This window comes from Ceraceosorus guamensis (assembly GCF_003144195.1).
Source record: "Ceraceosorus guamensis strain MCA 4658 unplaced genomic scaffold IE81scaffold_48, whole genome shotgun sequence".
Lineage (NCBI taxonomy): Eukaryota > Fungi > Basidiomycota > Exobasidiomycetes > Ceraceosorales > Ceraceosoraceae > Ceraceosorus > Ceraceosorus guamensis.
In genome coordinates, this window is record NW_020290043.1 from 56,185 (window position 1) to 69,628 (window position 13,444).

The 13,444-nt window shown below is 55.3% G+C and overlaps 4 protein-coding genes across 4 annotated transcripts; 2 read left to right on the forward strand and 2 right to left on the reverse strand.

Moving 5' to 3' along the window:
• Positions 1-7: 7 nt before the first annotated feature.
• IE81DRAFT_279053 (hypothetical protein) lies at positions 8-616 on the reverse strand (the record flags this gene model as incomplete). The annotated part of the gene is made up of 4 exons (XM_025511488.1): positions 8-84; positions 377-434; positions 498-501; positions 576-616. Coding segments are annotated over 4 exons (180 nt in total), but the record flags the coding sequence as incomplete, so codon positions are not given.
• Positions 617-5,572: 4,956 nt separating this feature from the next.
• Positions 5,573-6,151, forward strand: IE81DRAFT_186323 (hypothetical protein). The gene has a single exon (XM_025510743.1). It carries the CDS (start codon positions 5,742-5,744, stop codon positions 6,114-6,116), a length of 375 nt encoding a protein of 124 aa, XP_025368302.1. The 5' UTR covers positions 5,573-5,741; the 3' UTR covers positions 6,117-6,151.
• A 1,611-nt stretch (positions 6,152-7,762) lies between these two features.
• On the forward strand, positions 7,763-9,972 carry IE81DRAFT_348591 (hypothetical protein; the record flags this gene model as incomplete). Its single annotated transcript, XM_025516278.1, has 3 exons — positions 7,763-7,866; positions 7,939-9,211; positions 9,289-9,972. 3 exons carry the CDS (start codon positions 7,763-7,765, stop codon positions 9,970-9,972), a joined length of 2,061 nt encoding a protein of 686 aa, XP_025368303.1.
• A 508-nt stretch (positions 9,973-10,480) lies between these two features.
• On the reverse strand, positions 10,481-12,982 carry IE81DRAFT_324869 (putative VPS4-vacuolar sorting protein). Its single transcript, XM_025514353.1, has 7 exons — positions 12,582-12,982; positions 12,221-12,354; positions 11,742-12,089; positions 11,143-11,659; positions 10,836-11,064; positions 10,662-10,731; positions 10,481-10,568 (listed from the first exon to the last, which is right to left on the reverse strand). Coding segments are annotated over exons 1-7 (1,344 nt in total). The 5' UTR covers positions 12,584-12,982; the 3' UTR covers positions 10,481-10,524.
• Between the last annotated feature and the right edge of the window lie 462 nt (positions 12,983-13,444).

The following is a 13,444-nucleotide window of genomic DNA, read 5'->3' on the forward strand; positions in this document are numbered from 1 at the left end:
GACTTACATGAATGAAGCAGCATCGCTTGGCGTACGGACACGTGCTGAGAAAGATCAGAACGAAAGCTTGATCAGGCACAGAGGCTCAGTTCCGCATCAGTCTCATTCCTGCGTACCCAAATCTTTCGAAGGTTCTATGTTGGAGAAGGAAGGTCTCGATCAGTACCATGGGACTCACACCCGCCGCCTATTTGTTGCGCCTAAACGACGTACCTGCACGGCTCTGTCGTTAGCAGCGGACAATGGAGGAAAACTTCGCTTTAGCACGCTTTGCAGCTAAGCCGGATGCGTTATGCTCCTCACCGGTCTTGTACTGTGGAAGCGAGTGGCAGAAGTGATGATGTCAGCACGCGAAGATAGTCTAGGCGCTCGCGACTGACCTTTGCGTGTCGTTCAATTGGTCTCAACTCATGGGGACCGTGAGCAAATTGACACTGTCGCCAGCGTTTCGGACGCTGTCAGCGGTAAGTATTCAGAAGCTGGTCTTTACCTCGCACCTTGCTGCATGAGACAAGAGGCAGAGAACGTCAGTGGAACGGCCATGAAGACTGGGAAGGTCTTGCAGTTGCACTCACTTGCCGTATCTGCAGTCCCCGCGCTCTTCCCAGCTTCGGCACTGCGGCAAAGACATCGTCGAGCATGAGCCAGGGAAACGTCAAGCTACAGCAACAAGAGGCGTACCAGCTCGGTCTTGTACAGCTGACGGTAGCAAGGAGGTGGCATATCAGTCAAGACCAGGATGTAGACAACTGTGCACGCTTACCCCAAGTTTGCCTGCAGATTCGGAGTGGAGCGATTGTCAGCGCGCGCAATGGGCCGGAAAGGCGAGGCTCGACTGACGATTGTAAGGGCCTGGACCTCCATCTACTCTGCCGTTGTTGTGGGGCAGTCTTTGATTTGATAATGCCTGCGGATCAGCTTGTTCTTGCCAAATTTTGAGCAAGTGTAGATTTTCCAGTAATTGTTGGTGGTGCATCTGCTCGCTTTGCACTTTTTGGAGCGTCATCCAGGCAGCAGCTTCTTCAACGTGATCTTGCCTGACAAGAGGGCTTGGCGCTGAGACCGGAGATGACCATGCGTTGTGACCTGTGCTGTACTGGTTGCCGTCATCGGTGTAAAGGCCAAGGGCATTGTGGTTGAAATTTAAGCCGACCGTAGCAGCGCGGTCGTGTGCTGGCCTGGGTGCTAGAAGTCTGGGCACATCAGCATGGGATGCTGGGCTGAAAGACCTCGCGCCGATAGTATGGTCTATGAGCAAAGGATCAGGTGTCTGAGGACTGTCAGAAACCTGTACCGATGCCGACGCCGGGCTCTCTCTGCTGAGGTGCGGCAAAGAAGGCGAGGCGCCCAGACGGGCGTGAAATGCTGAACCGCTATTGAGTTGTGTCGCAGAGATGGGTGAGGCTCGTCGAGCGGGCTCAAATGTCACGCCTTGTTGTGCTGCTAGACGCAAAGGACTGATTGCTGGGCGTCGAGACGATGCTGAAACGGCGGTAGTATCCATTTGCGTGGCTTGCAGCGCTCCGAGACGTTCGATCGCTGCAGCTCTCGCGCAGACGAAGCTGGAAGGACTCGAAGTTCCGATGGTGGGATCTAGGTCGTCAAAGTGAGCTCCAGATGCGTCCGACCTGGCTTCCAGAACATCCTCTCCGAGGTAAGGCGATTTGCGGGGCTGGAAAGGAGGAGATGGAAGGTTGCGCCACTGTTCAGCATCGCCTCCGTCGGCTTGTGGCAAATCGCGGAACCACGTAGCGAAGTCGTATGTTGAGCTAGGCGAGTATGGTTGCGCGCTGTCAGGCAAACTATTGACTTCTGCGGCGCGACTGTCGAGAAGCTGATCCCGGGATACAGAGTGCTGTTGCGACTTGAAGAGATTTGGATCAAGATCGTACACTTCGCCAAGGGGACTGACTAAAGCCCCTTGTGGCTCCAAATACCAGCCAGGTCCGGCGTTTGAGGAATCTGAAGCTGCGGGCATGTTGAGGCCAAAGGTCTCCCGAGGTGGCACAAAAATTGAGAGCGTGGTCCTGGGGGTACTTGCATGGAGAACAGCGCTGTCGTCTGTCTCCGGGGTCCTTTCTATAACTCAAGAGCCAAGACGATAGCGCTACTCATACGTCTGCCGGGAAAAGTGGAAGTGCTGGCTTTTTGTGCAGAGGTTGCTGTCGTGCAGCGAATTGTGCGCTTTGAGATGACCAATTGCATTCGCAATCGATAGTCAGTCAGCAGCGATAGACTGGCCTGATCTTGACAATCAAAAGCCAAACGTGTGATGCGGTACGCCTTCCGGCAGAATTGCGATGGCGCAAGAGCGCGGGCGCTGAAACCAATTGAGAGGGACCCGCTGCACCTTTGACTTGGGCGAGTCGCTGAATGTCTGCTATGTACATGCAGCAAGACGGTAGCTGGGTGTGGGTTGAGATGCTTGCTGGCTATCACACGATCTGCACCACTTGCTGTCGACGATAGGACAAGCAAGTTGAATCGCTGCTCTGCTGCTTGACGCTCCGAAGAATAAGATACACAGCAAGAATTGGGTCGACGATGGTGTGGTCAGTGGTGGTCTGCCAAGAAAGTTGGACAATCTCAATGCTCCGCTTCTCCGAAGGGCAGAGCTGATCCGTCGGGCGCCGGGACTCGTTTCCGCCGTTGCTGAAGGTGAATGTCAGCCAGCAGTGTGCAGATGCTAGCTGCCCGAGTGGCGATCGAGGACGATATACTGCTGTAGCCCCGCTCCTCCGCGGGTTTTTCGAGATGTGCGTCTGTTCCACTAGTCTCACAGCCGATATCTTTATCGGCGAAGCGTGCAGCAAAGGGTGAGTTTGACAGAAGGCATGGTGCGAAGAGTGCGCGCCGGCGACGCTGTTGTTCTTCTGGCTGCTGAGGGTTGAGGTGAACAAGCAGATTGTGCCAAACGCCACGAGCTCGTGCGATGCTATAGCAGCGTGTTGTGGTCCGTGATTCACGATTTCAGTTGCTTTGGCAGCAAGCAATTAGATTCACGCAGGGTGATTCAGCTGCAAAGTTTGGTGCAGCTGCGTGGGTGTCGAAGGATTGTGATTGGTCCGAGGATCCGCTGATGGCAACAAATATCCTCGATTCAAGTTCCAAGAGCGTCGCACGCTGCGTCGATCAGTCTTGATTTGAGGTAAGTCTGATGAACATGCGTCCACGCTGGCCTTGACATACTCGCTGCCCAACATATGCATCTGCTGGCTGCGCAGGGCCAATCACGAATCCTGCTGCGGCTATGCGCGCGCAAGAGCCTGCGCTACATATCGCGGAAGCACCTATACAGCCTGCTCCCCCTGCGCAATCGACCTCCTTGCCGTCAGGCCCCTCCGTGCCAAGGCTGTGCTGCGCAGAATGAGGCAGCCTATACGTGTACTACTCGAAGTATGCGGTTCTCTGGTACGATTGTAGGCTCCCGCCCTGCACATGCCCTGCTTCTTGCTTTTGATTCATGATTGCGGCGCGATCTCCATGCAAGCTGCCCTTCTTTGATGACGGCAAGCTTGCAACTGACGCACGCGTCCAGAGCTAGAGGATATCCATATATATAGCGCTTGATCTCCATGAGTTTCAGCACAGCCCTCCCCCGTGCAGCTAGGTTGAGATTGCCGTAGGCGCGACCCGAGGTAAATATGAGTCAAAGTGGCCATGGTTGCTTTCATGCGCTCGATCGTAAATCTTTTCTCCAGCGCGTACAGCAGCGCTATACCAGTCACGAGCAGAAGGAGTAGCTGCTAGCTAGGTGTGACCGAGCACCCCTTGTGCGCGGGCTTTTCTCTGACATCCACGCAGAATGTCGTGAGTGACTGATGTTTGCTGCATGAGGATAAAGATCCGCAAGTGGGCGCAGCGCACATGGGACAAAGCGTTTTCATCGGCTTCACAACCTAGGGTCCTCAGTCGTGAGTGCTTTGGACTCGGAGATAAGCAGTCGTCGTCGCTGTTGCTGCAGCTCACCCAGCGTACAGGTCGAAGAGAGGAGGACTATATACTCCATTGTGACTACGCGCATCCTTCTGTCAAGGACGCGATGAAAGGGAGTAGCGATGCTCCATGCATAGTCGAGCCGGTGCTGGGGGGGGGTCGGTCGAGCACGTCAGAGTTTGCTGATCACGTCACACTCGTGATCGAGTCTTGCGCTATGTTTCATTCTCCTATCCTGATTGCATTCATGCAACGTTTGTTTCAGCGTCTGCGCGAAAGATACGGCCAAGGTTCAGCCCAAAGCAGATTTCGCATGCATCTTTTCGATCACGCTTGTTTAGGCATTGACTCACTTACATAGAAGAGACCACGCACGCTCATATATGTGCGAATCGAGGGTCACGAATGAATGAAGACCAACCAATCACGAATCAAGTCGTGCCATTTGTTTCGTCGCTGCTGGGCGTCGATGTGGGTCTTGTGATCACAATTGCTGCTTGCATATTGACGTTGAGCAGCAGCACCGGCGACAAGACATGAGTGGTGTGCCCGGTTTGAGGTGTGTCATCAGAGCTATATACAAGCCAAGCTAGGTTTCGCCGCGATGAGCTGTAGATGCTGGCGCTGATCCGCTATACGGACTGCGAGGGCTGAACAAAGTGCTATATAGCATGTGAGTGATGTGAGTCTTGATCGAGTCCCATACCTGTTTAGAGTGTTATTCATGCGCGCGTCAGCTCGACAGACCATGGGCAAGTCTCTGCTGCCAGCAATTCGTGTAATAAGGAAGACACGGAGCCGCCAGATGACAGCCGCAAGCTGACATATACTGGCCCTCCAATATGAATCTGAATTAGAGCACGAATCGTCAACCACAATCTTGCATCTTGAAAGAGTGGCGGACTCGATCGGTCGACGGCTGCGTGGTTTATTGTTGCCCCGGGGCGGGTCATTTGCGATGAATGCTGCTGCACACAGCGATAACGGCGTCAAAGTGGACAAGACTCGAGAACGAAGCCTTGCACTGCGCCACAACGCTGAACTGAAAGCTAGGAGCTGAGCCTGAGTGACGAGATTTGAAGCAGATTGGTCACCATCCATATGCAGCTATGTAGTCGTGATACCATGCAGTCGCTAAGTCTTGAGTGAGGGTGGATGGTGAGTAGAACCACATATACGTGCCTTTGAGTCCTGTCCAAAATTCATTAGCTACCTCCGATCGCTTGAAGACGCTTTGACGGTGGCCTCGCAGTCAATACCGTGGCTGCCCGGTCGAGTCCCATGCTGTGCTCATGTTTTTCTGGCCTCGGTCCTCTCTGTACAAAGGTTTGTTGCGACTCGACGCAGAGTAGGCTTCTTCAAGGCAAATCGAAGCCCTTGGTGCGCGACTCGACACGACTTTCGACTCATGCGCCCTATGCCCAGCCTAACTTAATTGATATGAGCCACGCGTCACGATGGCTATGAGACGCTTGGAGCGGCATATTCCTCTGCGGGAGGTTCTGCCGTTCATATCGGACTTGAGATGGTGCGAGGATACGCGAAAGCGAAAAGAGCGTGCGACCAGATGGGGTCTTGAAGGCTCATGCACCAGGCGGTGCTTGGATGCACGGAGAGCCTTCGAGACTCGAGACTCGAGACTCGTCCGGCCTCATCCACTTGATGCGCGTTTGTGCTGTCTGCCGAAGCCTGACCGCGACGAATGAGCCGTGATGCATGAGCAGGGCGTGGCTTTGACTCATTCGTGATTGCTGCCCGCCTCGCCTGCATCCATATATGCAGGCATTCGTGATTGAGGTTTCTTGATGCTGTATACCCGTGTTCAGGTTCTTGATTGCGGAAGCTCTTTGCCTATGCGGCGTCCTCTGGACGGGAAGCCGACCGCCCGCGTGCTGAACCCGCAGAACTCGCCGCACAGCCAGGCAAGTATCACTCAATCAGACTCCTTTGGCAGACGATCGAGTATCTTATCCACTGACTGCTGCGTAAGCATGACTTGCGGCGAAGGCAGAAGCGAGTGGCTACGACTTGCGCCTGCCTTGCGCGTATATATATGTATACGTGTGATGGCGGTCTTCGCGCGCGCCTACAGGCAGAGGAGATACGCATGCTCTCTGACCCGTTTGGCTGCGCATTGCGACGGCGCATTAAGGTGTGCTGCGCAGACACAGGGGACGTAATGATGAGGGAGAAGGGAATGCATGCAGATGACGGCCCTTCTCTTTCGCCTTACACCCACAAGAATCTTCTCGAGCTTCTCTCACCCCTAGCTCTGCAGTCGTGAATGGTCCAAGCGGCATAATAGCCATCATACGTCGAGACAATTTTGCACAGCGCGCGCGCGCAGCTCTCGTGCGGCACGGCTCACGCGCTCAGCTGCAGATCTGATATGCAGCAGAGATCAGATGCGATTAGATCGTGGCGGGGCGGACATGCGAGCTCCGCTGCACAGGCAGCAGCAGGCAGCTCTGCATGGTCGTCGTGAGTCCATCCGCACCCACCCCGACTGCGTGTGCACCGCACCTTGCTTACCTTTGGCCGGGAGTTCGCAAAGCTGCAACTCGAAAACTATCCTCGGCCTAGCTTCGCGATCGAACATGGTGAATGCCGAGCAGCAAACCTGTTCACCTCAGAAGCCGGCGGCAGCCACATTCAGGTTGGGGCAGCTCAGAAGCTGGCCAAACATCTTTCCGCTCGCTCCATGCTCGAATCGAAGAGCCGCCGGCTGCGAAAGACATCTCAGAGCACCTCGCGTCGCTCCTGGGAGGGGGTGAGTCTGGATTTGCAAGGTGAATGAAAGGAAAGCATGCATCAAAGAAGGCCCACCCGCAATTCTACCGCCGATGCTGGCAGACCGCAGAAATTTGCTTCAATGGGAGACCCCACTAGCGGCTGCGCGACGAAGTGCGATGGGCTCGATAAGCAGAAGAAAGCCAAGCTAAGCCGCAGGGTACACACGCTGTGCTCGAGTGCGTCGGACACACGAACACTGGCATCTCTCACTGCGCTAGCCTTTTCTCAAGCGCCACGACGCGCGCCTTCACCAAGACTGACTGTGTACAACGATCGACAGACGAACGAACGCAAACTGGCGCTTTGCTCCACGACTGTCTTTTGCGCGCCATTCTCGACAGCCACACCTATATAGCTGCTGCTGCGTATAGTGCATGCAAGCCTCGATGTCGACCTCGGCTCAAGAACAGAGGAGCATGTATAATCGTGAATCCTGACAGAGTCTCACCCAGGTCGAGGCCCAGCAGGCAAGGGCTGATCTGATGCAGGAACGTCGCTTGTGGCGAGATAAACGAACAAATTTTCAATGAAGTGCCTTGCTGCAACGCTTCCCCCGAACGCAAGCAAGCGCATCTCTTTTTGCCTCTCACGTCCACGGCACATCATCGCTCCCAGTCCTCCCCAAGCCAGAGCTCCTTCCATGCATCGCGGTGCTTGTTGTACACAGGCAGCGAACATCTGATCAACTTTCAACCTCCGCGACTCGTCCTTCGGTCTGCTGCAAGCCACCACTACAGACACTTCGTTCCCGCGGGCATTGTTGAGCGACTTTTTCGCCCGCCGGATGTAAGGCCGCTTTGCCGTAGGCAGTGAAAGAGCAATTCTCCGGCTTTTGTTCTCGACGTCTGATACGCTGTGCAAGGCTTCTGCTCGACTGTCATTGGCCAGGCTGCCTCAGCGCAAAACTCACGAGGTAGGGTACAAATAAGTAGGAGAAATACGAGTCGGTGTCAATCCCTACGCAGCATCCTGCTTCCCTCTACTCTCTGCTCGATCTACATCTGCCCCGATCCGCCAACTCCCTCCTGCAAGCATGGGCTACCCGTGGCAACTCGACGAGGAGAGCCTCGAATACATTGAAGCTCTCACACCTGAGGAACAGCCATTGGCGCTGCAAGCGAACAATGACTTCAATCAGTGAGTAGACGCAGGCATCTCATGCCAGAAAGCGGTCGCAGATGCTAAACGCCTTTCTGTCTGTGTCCACAGACAATCACTCTTGATCCCGTCTATCTTCGTCTTCGTCATCCTCGGCGGCTTTGCGCTGCTTGTCCTGGGCGCCGCATTCCTCCGTCTCCTGAATTGGTCGACTTCTGGTCGTCTCTACAAATTGGCACCCAAATTCGTTTCCAAACAAATCGTCGATGCGCCGCTCGTATCAAGCCGACATGCATCGCCTGTCCCCATGACTCCCGGTTTCGGCAAGTCGAAGACAGCACAAGGCAAAATGCATCCGCTCTCCATCGCCTTGCCTTTGCGAGGGCAGACGGTCATCTTGGCCCTGCTCGTCTTTCTCAACTTGCTCGGCATCTGCGCTTTTTACAAGACGGATGTCAACAACTACTACTGGCCCGGCGACACGTTCATCCAGAGCTGCCGATATCTTTCTGACCGTGCCGGTGTCCTCAGTCTTGGGCAACTGCCTCTCGTCATCTTGCTTTCGGGACGCAACTCACCGGTGCGCGCCCTGACCGGACAGGATTTCACCACCGCGATGATGTACCACCGCTGGGTAGCCAGAATCGTCGCCCTTCAGGCTGTCATTCACTCTATCGGCTACACTGTTTACTCCCTTCACTACGGCAAAGCAAACCTTGCCACAGCTTTCGCAGACCCTTACTGGCGGTGGGGAGTCGTGGCAACCGTATTTATGGCTGTGATGATCTTTCAGAGCATTCGCATGCTCCGAGAAGTCTGCTACGAAGCTTTCGTACTGATCCACATCGTCTTTGGCGTCCTCACGCTGGTCGGCACCTACTACCACATCGCCCTCCTTGAAGCTTCGTCCTACAAGCTCTTCATCGACTTCATCTGGATCTCGACTGCCTTCTGGGTCTTTGACCGCGTTGTACGTCTCCTCTTACTAGTGGTCATCAACATCGACGTCACTCGCGGTAGCGGCGCTTTCTTCACTCGCGGCACCATCTCCCTTGCCAGTGGCTCTGGAGACAGCGACGAGGATCTGTTGCGCGTACGCATCTGGCCATCCGGCCCAATGCGCAAGCGCTTTGCGGCTCTTGCACCTGGATCAGACATCCTGCTTCACGTCCCATTGCTCGAGCCCATGACTTCACATCCCTTCTCCGTCATTGCTTCTGGCACCGACGCAAAGGGTCTCTATGCTGACATGCTTGTCCGCGTGCGCAAGGGCATGACTCAAAGGGCTCAAAAGAAGCTCAGGAAGCTCATCGTTTCCGAGGGACCTGCCGCCAGCTTCGAGACGCTGATGTTCGTCGAAGGACCGTACTCCGCAAAGGTAGAGGTGAGTCTCATAGTCAGTAGGGCGCAGACGGTCAACCGCTAGCTCTGACCCTGTCATCGCCAACACTTTCAACGCAGATCTCTGAACATGATGGCGGTGCGCTCTTGGTGGCAGGTGGTGTCGGCATTGCGCACACTCTGCCCATTCTCTGCGAGTCGATCAAAGCTGAAGCTGCTGGCAATGGTGGCAAGACCCCAGGCGACGCTGGCGAATCCAGCGGCGCTGCTGCACAACGCACTGTCGAGATGCGCTGGATGTGCAAGTCCGCTGCCACTTTCGATGTTGCCCTGCCTTACCTGGAAGAAGCCGTGCTGCAGCTACGTGCTGCTCGCGCGAATGGCACCGCGACGAAGCGCACGGCCTTCCGTGTTCATCTCTGTCGTACAGAAAGCTCGAGCAAGGAGGACGTCTCTGAGAAGGACGCGGCATCTATAGACTCGCCAAGCGCCACCGATGAGAAGGCAGCACCGACAGACGTGCCGGAGCTCGGCAAAGAGGTGCCTCACACGCAAAACTTGTCCTCTTCCACGCACGCGCGCTTCGACGCCCTCAAGCCCGAAATCGACTTTCAATGGTCTGTTGGAAGAACAGAGATTGGGGAAGCGATTTCGAGCATCACGTCGGAATCTCACTTGTTTGCGTCTGGACGAAAGCCAACGTTTTGCGTCGCTGCTTGTGGACCTCCAACGCTCCTGGATGATGCCAGAGCTGCCGCGCGCGCTGCCGACGTCGAATATGAGGGCGCACCTTTCGCTTGGTAGAGCCGTCACATGAATAATCCGATTCGATGGTGTTCTTATATCCCAGTCCCTACCGTCACCTTTTACTTCTCCTCCGCCCCCCCCCCCCCCCCCCCCCCCCCCCCCCCCCCCCCCCCCCCCCCCCCCCCCCCCCCCCCACCCCCCCCCCCCCCCTTCGATCCGATCTGGCCAGACAAAAATGATGTCGACTGTCAACTTCTCTTTGGGAATGTGATGTCACTGCTATGCAACAGCGTGTTCTGTTTGAGGCTGCGCCCTAATTGCCATGCAAGACGCTCAACATCGAATCCCACGGGTCTGCTCTCTGATCACGAGTCTCAATCTCGCATCCAATTCTGCTCTGCTGCACTCGGAGCTCCATGCAGCTCGATGGACGACCGCCTAAACAGAAAGCTGCGGCGCGAGTTGTGAGCGAAACCCTGCTCTTGGAGAGTATTGATTGATAACCGAGAAGCAAGGTGACGCAAAGAAGGTGGGACGAAACAGGCAAAGGGCGAGGATTCTGGGGAAAAAAAAAAAAAAAAACATTGTCGGTGTGCGCAAAAGGGAAAGTCATTCGACTCCAGCTTCGGCCGTAAATTCGCGGTGCTTCTCGACTTGATGATTCGAGCGAGTGAGGTGAAGAGAGCAGAGCGGCATTCAAGTCAATACTGGAGTGTCAGAAGGCGAGATAGTAAGCTTTTACTCACTATCAGCTTCCGTCACGGTTGGTCTGACTGCCTGAATGGCCCGCAAGAAGTCGTTCATGACCAGAGGAGGCTGCAGAGCGTGACAATGACAGAGAGCGGGAGCGGCAAAAGTAAAAGCACTGTGAGCCTTGTTCTGCTTGGTCATGGCCAGCCCTTCAAAAGCCATACACCGACCTCGTACAAATCTTTGCTGTCTACGCTCTCCCAGCCCATTTCGACAGCATCCGGATCACCAGGCGAACATGGTGTCAGGTACTCCGTCTGCACATCGCTCGACACTTTTTCTCCCTCCTTCACCCTTGCGGGAGCCATGATCTTCTTGAAGTGGGTCGCAGAGAGCACTTTGCGCACTGGCTGCATCAAAGCGTCCCTTACGAGCACGCTGATGTCCGATCCGGTGTAGCTGCATGGCGGGCGCGGCAAGTCGGGTATTTGTCAGTAGCTGCACAACGTTCACCTGTTTACGTGGTTCCGAACTCACCCCTCTGTCCTCTCTGCTAGCCCTCTATAGTCCTGCGATGTTAGCTTGGAAGGTGTAGTGCCGACCTGAAGCTCAAACATGCGTTTCCTGGCTTCCACCTCCGGCAGTGGGATGTAGATCCTCTTCTCGAAACGTCTCTTGATGGCGATATCCAGCTGCCAAGGAATGTTCGTAGCTCCCAACACCAGCACACCAGCTTCGTCGTTGCCAACGCCGTTCATCTGGACCAAAAATTCAGTCTTGATCCTTCTGCTCGCTTCGCTCTCTCCTTCTCCTCTCGTCCCGCACAAGCTGTCCACCTCGTCGATGAAGATGATACTGGGCTTGGCTTCACGGGCCATGGCAAACAGCTGCTTGACCAGCCTCTCTGACTCTCCCATCCATTTGGAGACAAGATCGGATGATGAAACACTGAAGAAGGTCGACTTCGCCTCTGTGGCCACGGCTTTTGCCAAGAAACTCTTTCCAGTACCAGGAGGTCCGTAAAGCAGGATTCCTCGCCATGGTGTGCGCTTGCCTGCGCCATTGCACGAGGCGAGAAAGCGTCGTCATGAGCTCGCCCCACCATCTGTAGGAGCCGTCATGGAAGGGCCACTCACCAGTGAAAAGCTGAGGGAAGCGGATGGGCAAAATCACAGCCTCTTTGAGCGCTTCCTTCGCAGTGGTGAGACCAGCGACATCATCCCACGAGACATTTGGGGTCTCGCTCAGAATAGCGCTGCTCAAGCCGGCCCTCAACTTTTTCGTCTCGGCATCCCCGTCGTCGTCATTGCCCTTCTTTCCACTTCTCGAATCGCTCGTACCGCCATTCGCTCCGACTGCCGATTTGCCGCCATTCTCGTCTCCACCCGCTTGCTTTGCGAGGTGGGCTTTGAGCTGCTCGGCCCTTGCGACATATTCTTCGAATTTACTTCGAATCATTGTTCGCAGCTTCTCATTCTTTTCATCTGCAAAGAGAGAGGAGAGCACCAGCAATGACTGTCAGGCTGAAAGGCTGCACGCAGCTTTCGATGTGCCTGGCCCATCGTGCTGCTTCCTAAATAGGTTGAAGCTCGCATCTGTGCGCACGCTCACTCACATTTGAGAGCCATCAAAAAGTAATCCAAGCTGTTCATATACTGCCTGTACGCCTCTGCATACTTTTGACCTTGATCCAACTCGATCGCCTCCTTCACCATCTCCACCGCCTTGTCTAAGAAGTTTGCATTGGCCCTGCACAGATGGCGCGCAGGCCAATGATGACTTGTCAGCGCTCGAGCCGCACATGTCCGAAAAGGTCCCCGATTACGACATTCTTCGCAGCTACCGCCGGGCCGCCGAGCTCTCCACTTCCTCGACGGTGCTGCGCATCACCTTCTGATATCTTGATCCACCCCGTAGCGTTTGCTCGCTGCAATCCTACGCGGTGCTGGTAAGAGTGCAAGCTCTGTCTGACTCACATGATGTATTGCTCTACTAGGCAAAGCAAGCTTGATGCTCCCTAACGTCTTTATCGCGCTCGCTTCTCACGGCGCTCGAGCTGCGAGGGTATCGAGATGGGAAGACGCACACGCTGATGATGGCGAACCTGGCTCTTTGGCGCAAGACCGAGGTTCTAAGAAAAGGTCTCGAGCTATTTGGACCGACAAAGGCGCGCGCCTGGCAGAGGTCTGGCGCCAGTCACTGTTAGTCCCAACTCTAACACCGAGTGCGAAACGAGCCAGCCAACAAGGCTTCTTGGCAAAAGTCGTGCGGTGTGTAGTGTAAGGGCGAGTTGCTCTGCCTCTTATCGAGATGGCATCGACGCTGCATTGGATGATGGTGAGCGAGTAGCAGCAGAACGAATCGCCATGTGTGATTGTTGTCGGGATTGACGATCCAAGCCCACCGGCATGCATGTATACGCACGCGCGCAGGCAGGCAGGCAGGCATCGCGGGGCGGCAGGGGCCATGCTGAACGCGAGAGACGTCGCAGCAGCGTGGAGCTTCTTGTGTTGTGATTGCTGAAGCACACCTCGCTGTATGCATCAGCAGCTGGCGCGCATCTCTTCGTCTTCGTCGTACGCACGCCTGCTGACGTGCACCTGTTCGTGGTCACGGATTCGTTGACAGCCGCACGCGAATTTGCTGCTTTCGTGATCAGGATCGGTCGGTCGGTCGGTTCATCCTGCAGCTCGTCCATCTCATCCACACGCATCCCTTTCGAGACGCTTGCCAGCCATCTTTCTCTTTCCACACACGTGTCTCGCAACACCTCTGAATTGCTTCTTCGCTGTAGCTCGAGCCACAAGAACACCTCTGAGGTTCATGAGGATCCCGATCG